This window comes from Macaca nemestrina, chromosome 7 (assembly GCF_043159975.1).
Source record: "Macaca nemestrina isolate mMacNem1 chromosome 7, mMacNem.hap1, whole genome shotgun sequence".
Taxonomy (NCBI): domain Eukaryota; kingdom Metazoa; phylum Chordata; class Mammalia; order Primates; family Cercopithecidae; genus Macaca; species Macaca nemestrina.
The window spans coordinates 30,021,817-30,044,794 of record NC_092131.1 but is presented as its reverse complement, the minus strand read 5'-3'; the positions used below and the strand labels follow the sequence as shown (position 1 = coordinate 30,044,794).

Sequence of the window (22,978 nt, the reverse complement as noted above, 5' to 3'; positions counted from 1 at the left end):
CAGTTAAGTTACTTGAAGTAGTTTGCTTTTTTCAGATCTTGCTTTTAATATTTGTTAGATGGGAATGAAACAGTATTTGCTTTGGGATATATGCCATTACTGATGCAAAGCCCTTCTGGATATTGCCACAAATGTCCCATGAATGATGAGTTTTTTTTCAGTTTGGCGGGTGGAAATAGGTCCTATGTGGATGCTGGGTACTGTTAACCCTAAACCTTTTGGGTTGTTCTTTTCCTGGACTCAGACCATTTTTGGGTATGCAGGTGCTGATCGGTAGTCAGCTGTATATGCAGTGGGATCTCTGCAGACCTTTCGTGTTCTTTCTTTGTACAGCTCTCTCCTCTTCGCTACTCTGTCCTTTGAACTCTTTCTGGACTCTCAGCTGTATCTCCTCAATTGAGGAGTCTTCCGGTCACTGCCTGGCTTCCCCTCTGTGCCACTTCAGCCTGGAAGCTCCCAGTGCAGTGAACTGGGGCATTCATCATGTTCACCTCGTTTCTTTCTCATCTTTCGGGAATCACTCTTCTTCCTTGCCTAATGTCAAGTGTCTTGAACACCATTGTTCTATATATGCTGTCCAGTTTTTCAGATGGGAAGGTAATTTTAGTTCCTGTTTGGGAAGAAATGTCAAGGTTGACATCATGATTTATGGCCTGAAAAAGTCCAAGTTTAACCTTGCCATTTCCTAAGGTGGAGAAGACTGTGGGAAGAACAGGTTTGGTGGTAGTGGGAGTGGTGGGAAAGTCAGGCTAAGTTTGAAGAGCCTGTTGGATATTGGAGTAATTGATGTTAGAGAGGCAGCTGTAATCAGCAAGCTCCAGTCAGAGGAGAGGTCTGGGCAGGAGATACACATCTGTGTGTATCAATGTGAAGATGGTATTTACAGCCATGATACTGGATGAGATCCCCAAGGAAGTATAGTTAGAGTATTGGATTAATCCTATTTTTTATTTTCTCTATTTTCCGGTGCTTTGACATCTTGGTTTTGCTGGCATTGGAGGGACTGCTGCTCCCAGGGTCAACTAATTCTTAGAGATAGGTAGCAGCTCTCTTGGGAGTATGCTTTTTTTCTTTTGAGATGAAGTCTCACTGTGTCATCCAGGCTGGAGTATAGTGGTGTGATCTTGGTTCACTACAACCTCTGCCTCCCGGGTTCAAGCGATTCTTGTGCCTCAGGCTCCTGAGTAGCTGGGATCACAGGTGCCTGCCTCCATACCAAGCTAATTTTTTTGTATTTTTAGTAGAGGCAGGGTTTCACCATGTTGGCCAAGCTGGTCTTGGACTCCTGACCTCAGGTGATCCACCTGCATTGGCCGCCCAAAGTGCTGGGATTACAGGCGTGAGCCACCCACTCACGGGAGTGTGCTTTTCATATGCAAATCAACCAATTCAGAGCCCATACCTCACAACCACCTACTTCATCAGGCTCTTTTACTCTGTACTACTATTCTCCTGCCCTAATTCCCCCATCATTAAGTAGTAGACAACTAGGGACAGCTCCTATGCCCCAGAGCCCAATGAAGTTATTCAAAGTAACCAGTCCTATCCTGTTTACCCTGCCTTGACCATTCCTTCACATGGAATAGCAGCAAAGGCTCTTGTCCACATTTTCCTGCTTTCCCCCTCTGCCTTTAATTCTGGTGCTTCTTTCCCCATGTGGCCTGGCATGGCATGCCATCATGCCATCTATTTCTAGAGACTTGTCAGTAAAGGCTTCTGCTTTCATGGTAATCATTTCTGTGTTTGTGTGTCTTACCGCATGTGATTGAAACAAATCCCAATACCCTTGTAGTAAGTATAGAAGTACCAGCTCTGGCTAAATGGATACGTATATTACCTCACCTCATTTAATCTTCATAGCAGCCCTATGAGGTATAGGTACTATTATTATCTTACTTTTATAGATGAAAAAACTGAAGTAGGGAAAGGTTACGTAATTTGCCCAAGTCCACCAGCTTCTGTGTGGTAAAGTTGGGATGTAGCCTGAGACACTCTGAAGTCCTGTGTTCTTAACTACAGAACTATGTGTGGTCAGGGTGGGGTTCAGTCTCAGGTTAAATTCTTTTAATATGTTTACAAACTGTACCTCGTTTTTTTCCCCTAAGACATGATGAGCTTTACTTTGCTGTCTAAATGACAACGTAAAGGTTAACATCTGGAAAAGAGAACTTGCAGACTGTGGGCCTGATTTCTTGGGGATGAGGAGTTACAGTTTCATTTTTCTGATGGACAGCATACATGTGTGCCTTGGGACCCTGCCAGATTAGCAAAGAGATGCTGAATTCTCTCTGATCAAAACTGGTCCAGTCTGCACGCAGAATCTTGTCCATTTAAAGCTGAAAAATATGATCAGCTGGACTTTCCATTCTCAGAAGATGCTGAAAAGGGATGATAAAAAAATTTCCCACATTATCATAATATTTATTATTCATAAGAAATTTGGGAAATACAGGTCAGGCGTAGTGGCTCACACCTGTAATCCCAGCACTTTGGGAGGCCAAGGCGGGTGGATCACTTGAGCTCAGGAGTTCGATACTAGCCTGGGCAACATGGTGAAAAACCCCTTCTCTACTAAAAATACAAAAATTAGCCAGACATGGTGGCGGGCCTCTGTAGTCCCAGCTACTTGGGAGGCTGAGGCAGGAGAATCACTTGAACTCGGGAGGCAGAGGCTACTGTGAGCCGAGATCACGCCACTGCACTCCAGCCTGGGCGACAGAATGAGATTCTGTGTCCAGAAAAAAGAAATTTGGGAAATACAGAAAACCTATATAGAAGAAAAAAGTACTCTTATAATTTCACACCCCGGAGATACCGCTGTTAACATTTCATTCCTTTAGGGCTTAAGTTTCTGACTAGAAGAATTAATCAAAGGTCAGTTTGGGGTCTGTCGCCTTCTCTTTCTGTGTCTGCCTGTCTCTCTGTGTGTGGGGTGTGTATGTATGACTGTCTGATGGTCTCGTTCCTCTCTGTCACTTACACGACCCTAAGCCCCATTGGAGATATTGCCCAGTTCTCATGGGGAGCCCCATGGATTCAGTCGGACATTGATAGCTTTCTGCCTAGCTTGGGGACTAGGGCCCCTGCTCTTGGGGCTTTAGATGTGGGTAAAGGGATTGCTTTGACTCCATCTTGCCTAATCAATAACTAATCAACACTGAGTTGATCTTATTAGCTATTCATTGCCTCCCTCCCAAACCCCAAACCAAGCTGGCTATGACAATGCTTTTCACTAATATGAGGCAGATTAAAACTCATTACATAATCCTAGCGCTTTGGGAGGGCAAGGCGGGCGGATTACTTGAGGTCAGGAGTTCAAGACCAGCCTGGCCAACATAGTGAAACCTCATCTCTGCTAAAAATACAAAAATTAGCCGGGCGTGGTGGTGTGCGCCTAAAATTAGTTACTCAGGAGGCTGAGGCAGGAGAATCGCTTGCATCTGGGAGACAGAGGTTGCCATGAGCTGAGACTGCACTACTGCACTGCAGCCTAGGTGTCTCAGAAAAAATGTCTCGCAAAGCTTGAAGTGGACAGGCCCCCTGCGGGCCTAAGGATGGCCTGGTAGTGCCTGGAGTGTGAGGCATCTCCTCTGCTGTGGCAGGAGGTGGGCGGATGGGCCCTTTGGCTGCTGGGTTGAGGGTGTTCAGGGCTGCAGCAGTTTCTTCTGGGCAGCAGCAGTCTGGGCGTGGTGGCTCATGATGGTAATCCCAGCACTTTGGGAGGCCGAGGTGGGTGGATCGCTTGAGCCTGGGAGATGGGGACTACTGTGAGCCATGATTATGCCACTGCACTCCACTCTGGGAGACACAGCGAGACCCTTTCTCAAAAAAAAATTGTGCAAATTTATGGAGTACCTGGGAAATTCTTACACATTTATAATGTGTGGTGATTAAGTCAGGGTATTTAGGGTAGCTATCACTTGAGTATAATGCAGTTTTCTAAATATAGTCATTCTCCTCTGCTCTCAAACATTGAATTTATCCCTTCAAGTTTACTTTATGTTTGTACCCTTTAATCCACTTCTCTTCATCCTCGCCCTTCCCACCACCCGTATTTCCTAGTTTGTTGTCTGTTTTTCCACTCTACCTCCAATATCACATGTTCTCTCTTATATGTGGGAGCTAAAACAAAAACAAAAACAAAAAAACTCCTCTTAATTTCTAAATTTCCTGTGTGGTTCACTTGGCAACTAATTATATAGGATCTTTGAACGCTTCTTCCACCTTTGTTGTCAACTGTTATTTAACTCCTCACATGATTTTATGGCCCCCAATATGTGTTAATTACATCAGCATCCTACGTGGCACTGAAAAGTGTAAGTCCATCCTCGTGGTTCACTCTCTTGGTTGACTGAGTTGGAAGAAGGCAGGTGCCAGGTCCCCACAGGGTACTGGGGTCCCTTGTCTTCTACATGTGCCCATGGCCTCATCCTGCCTCAGAGGCTTAGCTCTTAGAAGGTAGGACTCTTATAGTACCAAGGCCCTCAGTTGGGCTGCAGGGATGACTGTGGATATGCAGCCTGGAGGCAGATGGGGCCACCTTCCAACTCTGGAAGGACCGGTGAGCACCCAGATGTGAATTAAGGCTGCTCTCTGTCCTAGACAACCTGCCCAGATGCCTTCTCCATGTGCCTCATACCCCTCACTACAGTGACTTCTCTAGTTAATAAGAGACCTCTGCTAAAGTTTGCTGCACCAAAGAACCCTAGATTTTGGAGTATTTTCTAGACTTTCCTTTGATATTTATTACCGATTTCTTTTTTTTTTTTTTTCTGAGACGGAGTCTCGCTCTGTTGCCCAGGCTAGAGCACAGTGGTATGATCTCAGCTCACTGCAACCTCCGCCTCCTAGGTTCAAGCAATTCTCTGCCTCAGCCTCCCAAGTAGCTGGGATTACAGGTACCTGCCACCATGCCTGGATAATTTTTTTGTATTTTTAGTAGGGATGGGGTTTCACCATCTTGGCCTGGCTGGTCTTGAACTCCTGACCTCATGATCCACCTGCCTCAGCCTCCCAAAGTATTGGGATTACAGGCATGAGCCACTGCACCCGGCCTAGCAATTTCTTTAGAAACAAAACAACCTAATTTGTCTTCTTTAAAGATAGCAAAACTTGCTTCCCTGAGGTGCTGTGAAGATTAAAAGATACAATACCTATGACCATGTTTTATAAAACGTGGCAATCCAAACAAACAAAGCATAATTGGTATGTCTGAGGGGTGGGTGGCAAATACTTTAACTCCGTGTCCCTTGAATGAATCATTAGTAGGTTAGACTTGGTTAAAAGCCTTGAATGCTTATTTCTAGGGAGGGGGACCCAGACTAGGTAAGTTTTGATGAAGAGGAGGAGGTAGGAAGCACTGGGCCATGTATGAAGGGCGGCCTCTGTATGAGGTTGGAGTTGACTGCCCTATGTACCAGGAAGCTGTACACCAAGGGAGAAGGTGTGTGTATGTGTGTGTGTGTGTGTGTGTGTGCGCGCGTGTGCATGCGCCTTCCCTGGACATTGTGGGGTAATGAGGGTTTTCAAGCAGAGCAGGAAGGTGAAGGGAACAAGGTCTAGGGAACAGTCTGCACTCACACCTCTCTGGCCCTGGCCTGTCTTCCTGCAGGTGCACCTTCGCTCTGCCAGGCGTCTCTGTGAGCTCTGCTGTGCCAACCGGGGCACCTTCATCAAGGTCGGCCAGCACCTGGGGGCACTGGACTACCTGTTGCCAGAGGAGTACACCAGCACGCTGAAGGTCCTGCACAGCCAGGCTCCACAGAGCAGCATGCAAGAGATCCGCCAGGTCATCCGAGAGGATCTGGGCAAGGAGGTACCCACCTTTGCAGCGGGGATGGGCCTGGGTTGGGATGCTTCAGAAAAGGTCCCGGCTGAATTCTTGCGGTCTCGGCCAGGGTGCTGGGGATCCACCAGTGACACAAAACCAAATGTCACAGCCACTCTCAGTGCTGAAATCAAAGAGGTTAGAAGGAATCTCAGTGGCCCTCAGTGAAACATACCAGTTCAACCATATGAAATAGTTCCTATGAGACTGTTACTGACCTGAAACCTATATATGATTCATATGGTTCAACCTAATAATATCTGTCACTTACTGAAGGTTTAATGCCTTATTGAAGCTTTATCCTCAGCAGGGCTTTCAAGCCCATCCCATCTGGTTTCCACCTACCTGTCTATAAGTTGGTGGGGCAGACTGACACTGTGGTTTAGACTCTAGAGCCAAGAGCTTGGACTTTGCACACATGATTGATCTTGGCACCTCACTTTCCTTATCTGTAGCCCACCACATAAGGTTGCTGTGTGGATTAGATGGGATAATGAATAGAAGGTGCTTAGTGTAGTACCTGATGTAGAGCAAGTGCTCAACAAATATTAGCTATTATTTGTATAGTAATGGTGTTCTATACTATTATGGTTATTTCCCCATGTTCTGGTCCCATTGTGCTACCTGTCTCAAGCTCACTGTGTTCTCTTAGTCCTCAGTGCTTGTGCCATGGTCTACCATCTGCCTGGTGTCTTTGCTTCTTTCTCTACTTGTCAAGTGACTTCAGGCCATCTGCCTATCTGTCTACCCAGCTAGCAAATCCCAGGCAGGGTGCTAGGTGCTGGGTTTCCCGTCCAAACCCAAGCTCTTCTAGGAAGTCTTCTGTGACCCTTCCTTGACCGATCTTATCCCTCCTTTGGGCTCTGCAGAACTTTGCTCCCTGCACTTGTGCAACTTGTGGATTGATTAGTTGTGTCTAAGGGTTTCCCTGCAAGTCATAGTCTTTGAGGATGAAGACCAAGACAGTCCTTTTACTCTATTTACGGCTCCAAAACAATACCTAGCAGGTGCCCTGGGGCTGCTTAAAGAGCCAATGGATGAACTAGAAATAGTGTCCTTAGGCTACTTGGCGCAGGGCCGGGAGAGTGGGGCAGAGGTTTGATAAAGACCAGTGGTTCCCTTTTTACAGGGAGCTAGCCCTGACCATTGGTCCCTTAATGTGGAGCCGGCCCCAGCTACACAGCATCCATCCAAAGGTGTCCCGCTTCTCAGTGATATCCTGGCCTGATGCGGGGCTTGGATCACACAGCGGGTGAGCATAGAAACGTCTCTGACTCCTCTGCCACTGAGGAACATTTCCTCCAAAGGGAGGGACAGTGAGTGAAAGGTAAACCCGATCTGTGGCTGGCTTCAGGGAGCAGGCTGCAAGCTGGGAGGAGCAGGGTCAGGAGAGAAGGACCCTAGGCAGAGGGGACTGAATTGGCACAGTGCCGGCCCACTTATGGCTTTGCCTCTTAACAAGACTCTTGGCCCCCAGCTTCTAACAGCACGAGATTCACCCCAAAATTAAAACTAAATAAATCACGGTAATAACAGTGTGAAGTGCATCATTGCTGGCACAGCTCTCTGGGGGTGGAAAAAAGGAGCAGAAGGCAGCAGGTTAACCCTTGGAGGCTGACTTGTCTGGCGAGCTGGGGAGGGAGGTGGGACAAGGGCATGTCAGTGGCTGTCCCCAAGCCAGGGTGGAGTGAGGGCAGTTTGGAGTGTCAGCAGTCATGGTGGTCCACCCAGCTGGCTAAAGAATGTTTGGGGTTGGAGCACGTCGCCTGCTCTTCAGGGCCCCTTCTCCGATCCCCTCCACCCCCTGCCGATTAGCCCTGAGCACAGTGGCCATGTGGCTCCTGCCCCACAATGCTTCTTTAGCTCCCTGAGAAAATGGGCCACTGTCCATGTCATGGTTCTGAGGGGCATCCCTCATAGCTGGGGAGCTTCTTCAGAGCCCTCTGGGTTCTTACCAGGGCCCCACAGGCACACACTCCGTCTTCCCTGCCATCTTCCTCCTCCTCCCCCTGGGAAGATGGCATTTGTTCCCTGGTGACACACTTTCCCAGTGTGTGGGTGGAGGGAGGGGAGCAGGGCCATGTGGGAAGAAGGGTGGGTGCGTGTGGGGGTGTGAGGGCGGGGGAATGTCACTCACTTGGCATTTCCAGCCTCCTCCAGCCCCTCCCATGACACTTCTCGGGGAGCAGTCTCGCCCCCAGGATGCTTGAGTGGGCCCCACTCATCCTCAGCTCCATGGCAGCCCAAGACCTGTAGAAAGCTCTGTTTCATCCCTGGCTTAAAAGAGGCTGTCAGTCTTGCCTCACCACCTTCCTAGGTCCCGGTCCTCGGATAGGCTTGAGGTTACCTTGGACTCAGAGATTCCGTAAGTGCTCCTAAAGCTCAGACTGTAGAGAGTGGAGGTGTGGTGAGAGAGACACTTGGATGGTCAGCAGCAGTGTTAGAGGTCACTATGTCCTCAGACCCGTCCCTGTCGCAGGCAGGTGGGGCCCGGCCCTGTGGGGTGTTGCCAGCATGGGTGTGGGGGTAAGATTGAGGTGCAGTACTTCTGGACCCCACAGTTCATGTTCATTTCTGGATCAGTCAGAATTTCTGCACATCAGCTGGCACCATCAGTGCAGAGGTGAGGACACTTGAAGGGGCACCATCCTTGCATAGCATTGGCTCAGGCAGGGAGTGTGCTGGGGGCCACATTGCTAAGGGAGGGCCGATGACAAGCAACAGAATGAGACCTCACGTCCTCTAATTCCCAGGCTGGTGATTTGTCCTCTACATAACAGCTTCTATTTGGCAGGGAAAAAAAGCAGTTGTGTGTGTCTGTGTGTGTATCTTGGAAGTTTCTCAGCTAGTATTACCAGAAAGAAACTTACTTTTTTCCTTTATTTGGATGTTAGGCTTATATCCTGAAAGACAGGTTCCAGGAGGCAAACAGGAGCCCAGCCTCTGGGAAGTGGGGTCGTTTCTGTCTCCTCAAAAGTGACCTGGCTCTGGACTGGGTCGGGGGTGTTCCCAGCCTTGGTCCCCTTGACTGCCCTTGGGGCTGTGGGTCCAGATGCAGTGCTGACCTTGGCCAGCAGATGGCGCCTGAGCTTGCAAGTCAGGGATGGTTGTGAAGACCTGGCCCTTCCCTTTTGAGGGATCCCTGACCAGGTGGACGAGACTGGGGCTCTTTCTACTCTTGGGCATGGTTCATGCTGTTGAAGGAACCCAGACTGACATCTCTACACCCTGATGGGTATGCATAGGTCTCAGCCACGAGGCTGTTGACCACCCTGGGCGCCTGAGCCCTTGGCTCCATGTTGGAGGACGTGGCATTGGGGTTAGGAGTTCTCTGATGCTCCGCAGTCTCTAATGGCTAGTGATTCTGTGCCTGAGCACCGTTTCCTTCATTCCTTCTCTCTCCTCCTGGTCTACGCAGTTGGTATTTAGCAAAAAAGGACAGTGATGGACACTTGGGTGTAGCCAGGGATGGGTATGACCTTGTTCCAGTCCTCACAGTCCAGGGTCCTGGGAGGTTCACTTATCATGGTAATACATGGCCACATAGTGCTCAAGGAGCTTGCCAAGGAGAGAGAGGTTGCCTTGGGCAGATGGAGGCTTTCTGAAGCAGGTGGCCTCTGACCCAGCCCCTTAGAGATGGATGGAATTGGAGGACGTGGATGTTGGAGGAAGTGATTACTGATTAATAAGCTGGGCTCAGCAGAGGTGCAGGGACAGGAAAGCATAAAGCACGGAGTGAACAGTGAAGTCTTGTTGATTACAATGTGGCATTCAGCCGGTGAATAGTGGAGCAGAGACTGTAGGTTTGGGGCTGAGGCCACATTATGAAGGGCCTAGAATGTTCTTTTCAGAATGTGAGCCTGAGGGAGAGAAGGACTTGGGGAGGGACTGATCAAAAGAAGGATGAAGAAACTGAGATATACGGAGTGGGGTGGGGCATGTGGTTGGGTGATTGAAGGAATTTGCCTAATAGCTTGAATTTTTAGTAATGTGGGAGATGAGGTCATCTTTGAAAAGAGGGGGAAGATATAGATGGGGAGGTCTGACATGGGTAGGAAGCTTGGGGATAGAGTTATCGTGGGAATTAAGGGATGATCTGTAGAATTGTGAACTGCACTGTGCTGTTATCTTTGGTCATGTACACACACACACATCTATACCTGCCCCCATGACATACAGACAAGTCAGATCTTGTTACAGCCTATTTCAAGAAATGGTCCAAGCCGTGCATGGTGTCTCACGCCTATAATCCCACTGGGAGGCTGAGGCAGGTGGATCACTTGAGGTCAGGCGTTTGAGACCAGCCTGACCAACATGGTGAAACCCTGTCTCTACTAAAGATAGAAAAATTAGCTGGGTGTGGTGGCAGGCGTCTGTCATCCAAGCTACTTGGAAGGCTGAGGCAGGAGAATCACTTGAACCCGGGAGGCGGAGGTTGCAGTGAGCTGAGATCAGCCTACTGGACTCCAGCCTGGGCAAGAGAGTGAGACTCTGTCTCAAAAAAAAAAAAAAAAAAAAAAAGAAAGGATCCAGTTATGTCTTAGAATATAGTTGTATCAGATAAAGTTCTTTCCACCTCCAAAATCCCATGAGAAACTGAAGGAAATGAGGCCAGCTGGTGGCATGGAGCACAGACATACCTCTGTTAGGGTCAATGCTTATATTGGTGTCTGGGTGGTGTGGTTTGGCTTTTGTACTTTGAAATTAGTTTTATCAGTTTTTCATACCCTGATCTTTCCTCCCAGGGGACCTTATTTTACAGCTCCCCATAGTATCTAGGGACAAGTGTATGTTGCTGGTGCTCTGTGTTCCTTGATGTACCATCCGACTGGGGTTTCAATGAGAATGAATGAGAGAGAAGGTGCAGGGGTACCGTTGTGCAACAGGTAGAATAATTCATATCCAGTTGTTTTGTGAGAGCCTGTGGGTGCGGTGGGAGGGCGGTTTGTCTTGTTTGCTCAAGGTTTAAGCAAATGTTCAGAAAAGAGATAAAGAAGCCTTTCCTCCAAGAACATCAATGGTTTATCCTGCTCGGCGGTGGGGCAGAGAGAAGGCACTGTAGGTGCAAGGACCAGCACGAACAAGGCAGAAGTGGAGAGACAAGGCAGGAGAAGGGCTGCCTTGGTGAGGGGCACACAGCTGTCCCGTGGAGAACTTGATGGGAGGGGGGAAAGGGCCCTCTTTTTGCATCCCTTCCTCCAGTCTATGGCAGGTTGGCCAGGGCTGGGCTGGATTTCATTCCTGTGTAAGTCAGGGCTCTCTAGAGAAACAGAACCAATAGGATATGAATGTGTGTATGTGTGTGTGTGTGTGTGTGTGTGTGTGTGTTTGTGCATGCATGTGTACTTGTGTGTGTGTATGGAGAGAGAGAGAGAGAGAGAAAGAGAGACCAACTGATGTTAAGGAATTGGCTGATGTGGGTTATAGCGGCTGGGAAGTCCAAAATCTGCAGAGTGACGCAGCAGGCTGGAGACCCAGGAAGACCCGATGGTGCAGTTCAAGTCTGAAGGCTGTTTGAAGGTTACCTGCTGGCAGAATTCCTTGTTGCTTGGGGAAGGTCAGTCTTTGTTCTATTCAGCCCCTTATCTGACTGCATGAGGCCCACCCGTGCTATGGAGAGTAATCTGTTTTATTCACAGTCCACTAATATAACTGTAAATCTTGGCTGGGCACAGCGGCTCATGCCTATAATCCCAGCACTTTGGGAGGCTGAGATGGGAGGATTGCTGGAGCCCAGGAGTTCGAGACAAACCTGGGCAATATAGTGAGACCCCATCTCTGTTAAAAAATTTTTTTAAAAAATTGAATTAATAAAACAAACTGTAAATGTCACCTAAAAGTACCCTCACACAGCTGAGTGCAATGGCTTATGCCTGTAATCCCAGGACTTTGGGAGGCTGAGGCAGGCAGATCACCTGACGTCAGGAGTTCAAGACCAGCCTGGGCAACATGGTGAAACCTCTGTCTCTACTAAAAAAAATACAAAATTTAGCCAAGTGTGGTCGTGCACACCTGTAATCCCAGCTACTCAGGAGGGTGAGGCAGGAGAATCCCTTGAACCCAGGAGGTGGAGGTTGCAGTGAGGCAAGATCATTCCATTGCACTCAAGCCTCCCAGGTGACAAAGTGACACCCTGTATCAAAACAAAAACAAAAACAAAACCCCTCACAGAAACATCCAGAGTAATGCTTGGCCCAATATCTGGGTGCCGTGGACCCGCCAGGTTGACATATAAAATTAACCATCATAATTCCCCTCGTGGCCCTCTGCCAGGATTGCACATGTGTGCCCTCAGTCTGCTTTCACACGGCCTGGAGCTTCATAGCGAGCCTTGGCGGTAGGCAAGAGCCAAACTGCCTGTTTGTATATTGGCTTTGTGGCCTTGGGCATGATACTTACCCTCTCTGTCCTATCCCTCCATTTCCTGATCCCTAAAATTGGAATCATAACACTACCTGCCACCTAGGCTTGATGTGGGGATGGATGGAGTTAAAGATTGTGGAGCACCTAGAACAAGCTTGCTGTAGGGCAAGGGTCAGTAAACGTTAATAATTATCTCTGTGGCCGGGCGTGGTGGCTCACGCCTGTAATCCCAGGACTTTGGGAGGCCAAGGCAGGCGGATCACGAGGTCAGGAGATTGAGACCATCCTGGCTAACATGGTGAAACCCTGTCTCTACTAAAAATACAAAAAATTAGCTGGGCGTGGTGGAGGGCGCCTGTAGTCCCAGCTACTTGGGAGGCTGAGGCAGGAGAATGGCGTGAACCCGGGAGGTGGAGCTTGCAGTGAGCCGAGATTGCGCCACTGCACTCCAGCCTGGGACACAGAGCGAGACTCTGCCTTAAAAAAAAAAAAAATAATTATTATTTCTGTGTATTCTGCTGTGTGCTTTATAGGAACAGGAACTGAGGTTTTGAGAGACTCATAAATGGCAGAGTTCCATCTTTACCTGGGCTTCTGATAACTGGTACAACTCTCTGTCCCCTATTCAGTCATATGTTGCTTAATGATGGTGATATGTTCTGAGAAATGCATAATTAGGCGATTTTGTTGCTGTGTGAACATCATACTTACACAAACCTAGATGGGATAGCCTACGATATACTTGGGGTATATGGTGTAGCCTGTTCTTTTCAGAATGTGAGACTGAGGGGAGGCTTGAATCTAGGCAATTGTAACACAATGGTGAGTATTTATCTATCTAAACATAGAAAAGCTACAGTAAAAATATGGTATTATTAATATAATGGACTGCTTTTGCATGTGTGGTCCATTGTTGACCAAAATGTTGGTCATGCGGCACATGACTGTACTGTTTTGCTAGAATAATCCTCCTTTCTCTTCCTCTTCCTGATCAGTACCCAGCACTCTACCTGGCCAGCCCCTTCGCCGCTATTTTTGGAAATCCCCACAGGCTCCCTAAGGAGCAGCCTGGGTTTCTAGGGCTCTGTCTTCCACTTTGGGGGGTTACCTGGGGGGCAGCTCAGCTGGTTAGGGTTAATTGCTGCAGTTTCCCAAGGCTCTTTGGCAGCTTTCCTCTGGATTAGGGACTCTGACGTATGTGCTCTTGGTCTCCAGGCAGGGCTAATTCCGTGGATGAGGGGTGAGCGGAGGTGGAAGTCTGGCCAGATTGCCAACGAGGAGTCACAGGTGCCCTTAGTCATGGAGTTGGTGGCTGTGCTGTATTTAGGACCCACTCGCCTAGCCCTCTTCACTTGTAAGGTGGCAGCCAGATTCGGCTTCCCTTACAGCGTCCTGGTGGGGCCAGGTGTGGACTGTATCCAGGGCTGAGCATGCCCTGGGCTGGACTGGGAGTAGGGAAGTGGTTGGAGCAGAAGGGGGGTAGGAGAGCCCCTCCTACCCTGGGGACTGACTCCACCTGTGCCTGCAGTCCCCACAGGGGAGAGATGCCTCCAGGCTCTCATATTCTTTGCTGCCTTCTTTCCAGCGCTGATCCAACTTCTCCCCATCCTCCTCTTGTTTACTCATGTGCATTTACTGAGCACCTCCTCTGTGCCAGGTACTGTACCAGCCCCTGGGGTCCCTGCCCCCTGGAGTGCCCTGGCTCTGCCCCTTGGAGTGCCGTTCTCCCATGCTGGCAGGGTCCAGATGAGGTCAGCTCACCCTCTACCAGCCCAGGCTGCATCACAGGCCCAAAGCTACCTGGAAGCCGTCCTGGAAGCCTTCGGCGATCTGTAGACTTGCTTCTCCTGGTCCTGAGCACCACCTTTGTTTGTTCAGGCATCTGGTTTGTCTCCCTAGACTGTCCCTGAGAAGGGTACCAGATGAGTATTCTGGGAATGGAACAGAAGGATCTGGTGGCTGTGAAGCCATGTGTAGGAGAACTGGGGGCCAGGGAGTGCGATCACCTCCTCCCGGCTGGGCCTCATCCTGCCTTCCCAGCAGCTCTCAATAAAAAATACATTTGTATTAAAAACATAATGAAGAAGAAAAAAACCCATTTCCCCCCCAATAATGCTGACATCAAAAGAAGATTTTTATCAATTATGAGAGAGAGATTTTGGCCATAAAATTGCAATTTAACTAGTGGGAGATGGATGGCAGGAAGCGTTGCTGTCAGCGCGGACGGATGGCCTGCCGTTAGTCACTGCGGGAGAGGCAAGGCAATGGTTGAGGTGGCCCTGGCTTGCGCTTCCTACTGATGGCCCATCTGGCCCGGCCTCCTCCCTGTGACCACTGCCCTCCTGCAGGCCTGTCCCCTGTCTTTGCCCTGCTCCCAGCCTGTGTCCTGCACCTCAAATCCCGGTGTCACCATGTTCTATGTCATCCTGGGTAAATTTTGTGATTTTGCTGAGACTTGGTTTCCTCATGTGTAAACAGGGATGATAAGAGAGCCTTCCCAGGAACAGGGCTGCGGTGAGGATTGGATGCTATATCCCAGCCACAGTGCACCGCCTGGTGAATGGTAAATGCCAGTTCAGTGTCAGCTGTGCTTATTATGTGTAGAGTCATTGTGAGGACGAAATTTGGCAGTAAGACTGGCGCCTTCATCTTGTATCTAGCACCTTGCCTGGTGCCTCGATCTTCCTGAGGTTTCACAAATACCGACTCTGTTCACCTTCTGTTCAGTGGCAAGTGCTTTGGACAAAAGTCATCTGGGAGAATCACTCACGGGTTGTGAGGGCTTATAAATCATTTAATGCAACCCCCACATTTCACAGGTGAGGAAACTGAGGCTCAGAGAGGGGCAGTCACTTGCTCAATGACACAACTGGTTGGTGGTAGAAAGAGGACTAGAACCCAGGTCTCCTGGTTCCTGATCCGGTGCTCTTTCTCCTGGACTATTCTGTTTCAGATGGAAGCTCAGTGCCCAGAAGAGAGGGCAGCACTCAGTCGAGCAATCGGGCTGGCCTTGCTGTCAGAGCCACCCAGCGGGCCTCCGCAGCTTTCATCGGCCTTGGGACCTTGTGGTTTCCTGCGGACTTTGAGGAAGCCGTATTTTCCTCAGTCCAGGATCCTATAGTTCTTTTGGTCCTTCTGCCAGTCTTTTGTCTTGCCAGTGGTTTGGGGTGATTATACTAATGTGTTCACCAGTTCACTCTCGGTCCACAGGCTGCACGAGGGGTGCCTCCCCTCTTTTGGGATCTAGTGCGCAGGGTGGTGCCCAAGCCCTCTGATCGGCTGGTGTGTCTGGACTGTTCCCTACCCACTTCCTGCAGATAAAAGGCCTCAGCCCACAGTGGCCCCATTCACTAACCCCGGGAAGGTTGGGGCCCACCACTTGTTGGTTTGCTCACCTAGAGAATACAGATTTGTGGAGCAACTGCTCTTCTCTTACCCATGTGCCACTGCAGCGGGGGATATACAGAATGTTAACGCCGTGCCCCTCCCTCCAAAGCCAAGCAGGCAGAACCGAGCACAGAGGGAGTAATTAGAGAACAATTAAGCCCTCAGCTGTGGGGCTGATGGATGGGAAGTTCAGGGGAAGTTCAGAGGCGGGTTCCTGGTGGTGGGGGTTTGGGCTTTGAACTGGTCCTTGAAGGATGAGTAAGATTTGAGGAGGGGAATTCTGAGGGCACACAGGGTTGGCAGTTGGTGGTGAGTGATGACCACAGGTAATTCAATGCCCAGAGAGCCGACAAGCTGGCCTGGGGTGGCAGGGAGCTTTGGTCAGATGGCGTATTGTTTTCTAGGGCTAGCCCCAAACCTGTGGGTTAAACAACAAATGTATCGTCCCACAGTTCTGGAAGCCAGAGGTCTGAGATCAAGGTATCAGCAAGGGTGGGTTCCTTCCAAGGCCGTGAGGGAGAATCTGTTCTAAGCCTCGGCTCCAGCTTCTGGGGGTTTGCTGGCAACCTCTGGTGTTCCTTGGTTTGGGGATGCACATCCCCGATCTCTGCCTTCATCTTTACATGGTATCCTCTTCATGTGGGTGTCTGGCTCTGTGTCCAAATTTCCCCTTTTTATAGGGACACAGTCATATTGGATTATGATTGTGCTACTCCAGTGTGACCTCATCTTAACTAACTATGAATATATCTGCAATGACCTCGTTTCCAAATAAGGTCACATTCTAGGCTGGGGTTAGGACTTCCACATATGAATATTTGGGGGGCACGGTTCAGCCCACAGCAGATGGGTGCATTAGGTCTTCTGTAGTAAGAATCTTAACTCCAAGTTGAACGAGCCAAGGCAAAAAAGGAGATGTGTTGCATTGTAGATAGGGTTGGGCTAGAGTTGGGCCTTGGGGCGCTCCTCTGGGACTCTTGTATCTCTCCCAGCAACTTGTCTCTGTGCATCAGCCTCATTCACAGCTGCTTCCCTCCATGACCAGCTACCATTGGCAGCTTTTACCCTCACGTCTTCTAAGCTTCACACCTAAGAGGGTCTGACCCTGCTCCCCAATTTCAGGACTCCGACTGACTTAGCCTAAGTCAGATGTTGTACTGGCTTAAATAGTGTCTGCTCCACCCCACCCCACTTTTCTTTATAAATTACTCAGCCTCAGGTATTTCTTTATAGCAAGGTGAGAACAGACCAACACAGATGGGTAAAGGCAGACAAGATGGTAGGTATTAGTGTTGGTGGATAATAACATATGGTTGTGTTTATTTGGTACTTGTTATGTAGTGTACATTGGCTGGATGTGTTACAGATACTGTTTTGTAACCTTTACAATAACTGCAAGGCTGGTAGATTACCATTCCGGTTTTCCATTTGAGGAGGCAGAGGCCCTGAGAGGGTAACAGCCATGTTCACATAGCTAGTAAGAAGCAGAACCAGGATTTGAGCTCTGATGATGACATCTCCACTCTTCCTGCTACGCAGCTCCTAGCCCTGCAGAAGAGTTGGTTTCTGGGGGACATTAAAGAGAGCCATAGGCATTGGGTCTTGCTGTGGCAAGTTTTAGGGTATCTTCTGAGGTTCCAGGTCTTAGAAGTAAAGTCAAATCGGCTAATAGTGTGTGTGTGTTCTTGTGTGTGCCCAAGACTGATAAAGAGACATTTTAGGCAAAGTGAGCTAATGGTGTAGGATGGATGGAGGGCTCCCCAGGAGGGGCCGTTTGAGGAGGCTCTTTCCGTCATCCATATCCGGCAAAGGTGAGCTCTCCCTATGGAGCCTTTTTAGCTGTCTCCCTAAGCTGGGGCAGGTGCCATTTTTCTCCCCTCAACATCTCCCTGGAGCTCAGAGCGTGAGTGTCCCAGGCTGGGCAGTGAGTCAGGAGGCCGTAGCCCGGAGGACAAACGCCATGGTCACAGCTCTTGAAGGACCTGCCTTGGCAGTTGGCCCCATGCCTTATGGGACTGCCACAGGGGTCACAGAGCCCTCATTTCCTCCCTGACTGGAACTCGTGGGCTTTCTTCTCTTCCCCAGGGAGATGGGGAATGGGTCTCCCTGCAGGCTGCTCAAGGTTGGGGCTGTCGGTATGGGCAGAGTGGATGTGATTGCAGTGGCTTCTGATGCCTCTCCCTGTCTCCTCGTGACCCAGAGGCCTGTTCTTCCTGGTGATAGCCCCAGGAGAAGGGATGGCTTGTTGGAGGAGCTTCAGGCCTGCCCGCATGTACAATGAACATACTGGCCAACATGGCCAAATGAGTGAGGGATACGTGCTTGTCTTAGTTTGGGCTTTCCTAAAAACAAGCAATAATTTGAGTAAAAGTGATTTTGTGGGATGCTTAGATGCTGCCAGCAGGGAAGTGGGCACGTGGTTCAGGAAGGAGGAGGCAGCTGGTAACTCTCTGCTCTTAAACCAGTGGCTACTGCGGGCAAAATCAGGTCAGTCCTGTGGGCAGACTTGGAAACGCTGTCAAATACGTTCCTTTCACCCATCCCACCCAAGGGCCAAGGTAGGATATTCATTCATACAACAACTTTCTAACTTCTTCTTTTTTTTTTTTTTTTTTTTTGAGACAGAGTCTCACTCTGTTGCCCAGGCTAGAGTGCAGTGGTATGATCTCTGCTCACTGCAACCCTCGCCTCCCGGGTTCAAGCGATTGTCCAGCCTCAGCCTCCCAAGTAGCTGGGATTACAGGCGTATGCCACCACCCCAGGCTAATTTTTGTGTTTTTAGTAGAGACAGGGTTTCCCCACGTTGGCCAGGCTGGTCTCAACCTCCTGGCCTCAGGTGATCTGCCCGTCTTGACCTCCCAAAGTGCCTGGCCCTAACTTCTTTAACTGACAGCTGTTCCTGGGGGCTGATACTTCCTGAGACCTGGAAGTCCCAGGGAGTCTCTGGCACAGATGCAAATCCTGGGGGTCATGCAGGAGCTGGAGGGGAGCAGGTGGAGCACTGTCAGGGCTAGGCCGGCATCATCTCCTACAAGCCTCACAACTGCTCTGTGAGAGTAAGTACTGTTTTTATTATTCCTATTTCACAGAGGTGCAAACTGAGGCCAGAGATGGTAGGTCTCGTGCCTGAGTCACTCAGAGAATGTGAGCAGAGTCAGGTCTGGCTTCGGAACCCAGGCTTCTAACCCCAGCATTCTGTGGCTCTTTGCAAAGGGTCCTGTGCTTTTCACAAAGGTTTCTCATCCTAGCAGCTTACGCCTTCTGTCAGCATTCCTAAGTGGGAGGCAGGGCAGGCAGATGAGGAACCCTCACAGGTCAAGGAACTGAATATTTAGCATTTCCTCTGTCCTGGACATGAATTAGATGTTTTCAAACACATGGTCTCATCTAGTCCTCACAACAGCTCTGAGAGATTGGCATCCCTTTCCCATCACTTCCAGACATAGACGCTGAGACTCCGAGACGTTAAGTAACTTCCTCAGGGTCACACAGCAGGACGATGGCTGAGCCAGGAACGGAACTTGAGTGTCACCGGACTCCAGAGACACACACTTCAGTTACACAGGCTGCTTCTAGGAGGCAAGTGACCCAGGAGACCTGCCTGCGAGGTTGGGCGGGGCCGGCACCTTTCCTCTGACCCCACATCTTGCCTTCTGCTCTGGGCTGGCCTCTGACCTGTGTTCCTTAAAAGCCAATCATAAGGTGGCCGAGGAGGTCTTGAAGAAGGGGGAAGTGGGGTGTTAGGCTCTTCTCTGTCTTACCCCTGGGAAAGGTGCTACCCCTCTGTGCTCTCCGGTGGGGGGCTGGCCTTGGGGGAGAGTAGGGGTGCCCTCTTGCTCTCCTGCCTGCCTCCTTGGAGCCAGGTCTTCTCCTACTGCTGCCCCCAGATCCCCTTTCCCCACTTTTTTTTGTTTTTTTTTGAGATGGAGTTTCGCTCTTGTTGCCCAGGCTACAGTGCAGTGGCGCGATCTTGGCTCATTATAACCCCTGCCTCCCGAGTTCAAGTGATTCTCCTGCCTCAGCCTCCTGAGTAGCTGGGATTACAGGCGTCCACCACCATGTCCAGCTAATTTTTTGTATTTTTAGTAGAGACGGGGTTTTATCCTGTTGGCCAGGCTGGTCTCGAACTCCTGACCTCAGGTGACCTCCTGGCCTTGACCTCCCAAAGTGCTGGGATTACAGGAGTGAGCCACTATGCCCAGCCTCCCCACTGCTTTTAAAAAAGTTTTAATGTTTAATAGTTTTTAGGGTACAGGTGGTTTTTGGTTACATGGGTAAGTTCTTTAGTGGTGATCCTGAGATTTAGTGCACCCGTCGCCTGAGCAGTATACACTGTAACCAATAAGTAGTCTCTTATCCCTCACCCCCTCCCCACCGCTTTCTACCTGCTGCTGCCACTTGGCAGCAGAGGGAGCCGAGCCCTCCACCTCTAGCTGATTTATGTTCACTGTTAAAACAATAATGTTTAATCTGGAAAGGGCTAATCAATTTTTTATGCTGATTATGAATAGGCCAGCTGTGCCTGCTTCTTTATTCATGGAGCTTCAGAAACAAGCCCATTTCCCAGGCCAGGCCTCCTTGGTGATTTATGCCATGGGAGGCCCTGTTCAAGGGGAGCTCATCCGTGGCTTTACCTATGCCACTTTGGAAGGGAAGCCTCGGCAGCTGCTGGCATGTGCATGAGTGTGCGTGTGCGTGTGTGTGCCTGCATGTAACCGGGCAGTGTAGCCTGACCCCAGGTGGAGAACTGGACTGGAATATGTACTTGTGTTTGAATGTGTGCACGTGTGTGTGTGTAGGTTTGCTGGGATGATGCTGGGTGATACGCTTTGGCTCTGTCCCCACGCAAATCTCATCTTGAATTGTAGCTCCCCCATCCTGTTCTTGTGATAGTGAGTTAGTTCTCACATAATCTGATGGTTTTATAAGGATCTTCCCCCTTCACTGGGCACTCATTCTTCTTCCTGCCACCATGTGAAGAAGGAAGTGTTTGCTTCCCCTTCCGCCACAATTATAAGTTTTCTGAGGCCTCCCCAGCCACACTGAACTATAAGTCAGTTAAACCTGTTTTCTTTATAAATTCCCCAGCCTTGGGTATGTCTTTATTAGCAGTGTGAGAACAGACGAATACACTGGGCTACCATTAGGATGGAAGGTGGGAGTTACAGGATCATGGCATTAGAAAGGCTAACCAGGATCAAGTACTGGAACACTCTGCTTTTACAAGTGAGGAACTAAGACCCAAAGTGAGGTGACTTCGCTGAGGTCCCATAGCTGGGTGGTGGCAGAGGTGGGACTATGGGACTAGACTGCCCCCTGTCCCCGTACTCTTACTGAGGGTGCAGAACTCTTTCCACAGTGGTACAAATAGGGCAAGAGGGTTGGAGGAAGGAACTGCATGGGCGGCTTTGCTTGAGTCCTCTTGATTCGTCACAACCACGCTGATGCCTCTGAGGAGCTTGCATTTCAGGTACAGAAAGAGTTACAGACTTCACTTTGAAAGAGGTCAGCACTAGAAGAGAGAAAGTTATCTGAGGTTTGGGCTACAGCATTTGGGTATTCTTGGAATCCACAAATAGGGTTGTAGGAGGGGTCGTTGGGGCTTTCTGGAGGAGGTGAGACGTGAGCAGAACTTTAGTGTGGTCAAGAGGAGAATGTACAGGAAGGCATGGAGAAGGCCTCTGGGGCAGGACTGAAGATGTCCTTTATTGTATCACCTGAGGGTGGGGTCTGAACCTTGAGGCCAGACTAGGGAGGCCTGTGTCTCCCAGGCTGGGGTGGGGCAGGTGCTGGGCCTGGATGGCTTGGGTGTCCACAGTCAGGGGCTACTGTATGTGGACTCTGCGTGTCCCCTCCCCCTGCTGGGACTTCACCAATCATTTGTGTATGCATTGTTTGACTTTGCAGGTATTTATCGCGCTTCTATGTGCTGGCCCCAGGGGTTATGTGGGTGAACAATCTACCATCAGGGCACTGTGATCTATTTATAGGGGAAGAGCAGCTGTTCAATGTGTGAGGAGAAAAATAAAGCTTTAATAACACCTGTGATAAAGTGCCCTAGACTTTTCCTCTTGGCATCTGAGTGACTGCAGGGAGGTTGCAGTATTGAAGCTGAGACCAGAGGATGGTTAAGGGACAGGTGGATGGGACAGAGAGAACAAGAATGCAGAGACCTCAGGATGGGAAGGAGCCTGGGTCTGTCCAGGGACAGGAGGAGCTTGGTGGCAGTAGGGCAGACAGAGACCCTGAAAGATGAGGCTGGAAAGCTGAGCTGGGTGTGCTGATGGGGTCCAAGGCTGGTGTGGGGAACAAGAGTAGAACTCACTGGAAGACCAGTTACGGGGCAGTTATGGTCATCCAGGCAAAAGGGGATGGTGGCTTGGACATAGGGAAGTGGAGAGGAGAGGACTGACATATTTGCAGATGGAAACCACAGGACTCAAGGATAGGTTACATGGAGAGGCGTGGAGGAGGTGGAGGCGCCACGGACACCTCCCCGGATTCTGGCATGCACAGTGAGGGTGTTAGCGGTTCATCCTGCTGGCAGTTGGGGAAGGAATTCTGTACAATGCTGGAATTTGCATAGTTGCCCCCTCTTTCCTCAGGGTAGGAGCGAGTGAGTTGTGGTCAGAAAGCTGGCAGGTAGCACTGAGCAATGTGGGGTTCAGCATTGAGAGGCTAAACAGCCTATGGTCCCTGGTTTCTAGATACAAAAAAAAAAAAAACCACCCTTATCTAATGAGAGCTCTGGGGTGAGTGTGTTTCCCTGTCACCGGGTTTGTGGATGGAGAGGCTATTTCTTTTTTTTTTTTGAGACGGAGTCTCGCTCTGTTGCCCAGGCTGGAGTGCAGTAGCATGATCTCGGCTCACCACAAGCTCCGCCTCCCGGGTTTACGCCATTCTCCTGCCTCAGCCTCCCGAGTAGCTGGGACTACAGGCGCCCACCAAGATGCCTGGCTAATTTTTTGTTTTTTAGTAGAGATGGGGTTTCACCGTATTAGCCAGGATGGTCTCGATCTCCTGACTTCGTGATTCACCCGCCTCGGCCTCCCAAAGTGCTGGGATTACAAGCGTGAGCCACTGTACCCGGCCGAGGCTGTTATTTCAACAGCTGGAACGGCTCCTGCACGTCCACTGGGGAGTCCTCATAGCGATGAGAGTCTGGCCTGGCCCCACTGCTGTGTGTGAACCGAGGACTGCTGCCTGCGTGTGAGGCGGCAGAGGAAATTGGGCTCCTCGGGAAGAGAGGAAGATGTCGCTTCATCTGAGCAGGGCCGAGCATTTGGCCCTGGTGCTGGGAAGGAAAGACATTGAGGAGGAGGCCTGGGAGGGAAACAGGGACTGGTTTCAGGTGTCCTCGCCTGGCATGGCAGAACTAGGAAGCTGTGATGTTCCCCTTCC

General features: G+C 49.9%; 1 protein-coding gene across 4 annotated transcripts in view; it reads left to right on the top strand.

Annotated features, from left to right (window-relative positions):
• Positions 1-22,978, top strand: part of LOC105495832 (aarF domain containing kinase 1) — a 130,268-nt gene that overhangs the window by 49,558 nt on the left and 57,732 nt on the right. For 3 of the 4 annotated variants that reach the window (XM_011765681.3, XM_071099798.1, XM_011765682.2), the window contains one exon: positions 5,612-5,815. The exons of the other annotated variant lie outside the window; for it this stretch is intronic. In XM_011765681.3, the coding sequence (XP_011763983.1) occupies positions 5,612-5,815 (204 nt within the window). The remainder of the gene's footprint in view (positions 1-5,611; positions 5,816-22,978) is intronic. 4 annotated transcript variants of the gene reach the window in all.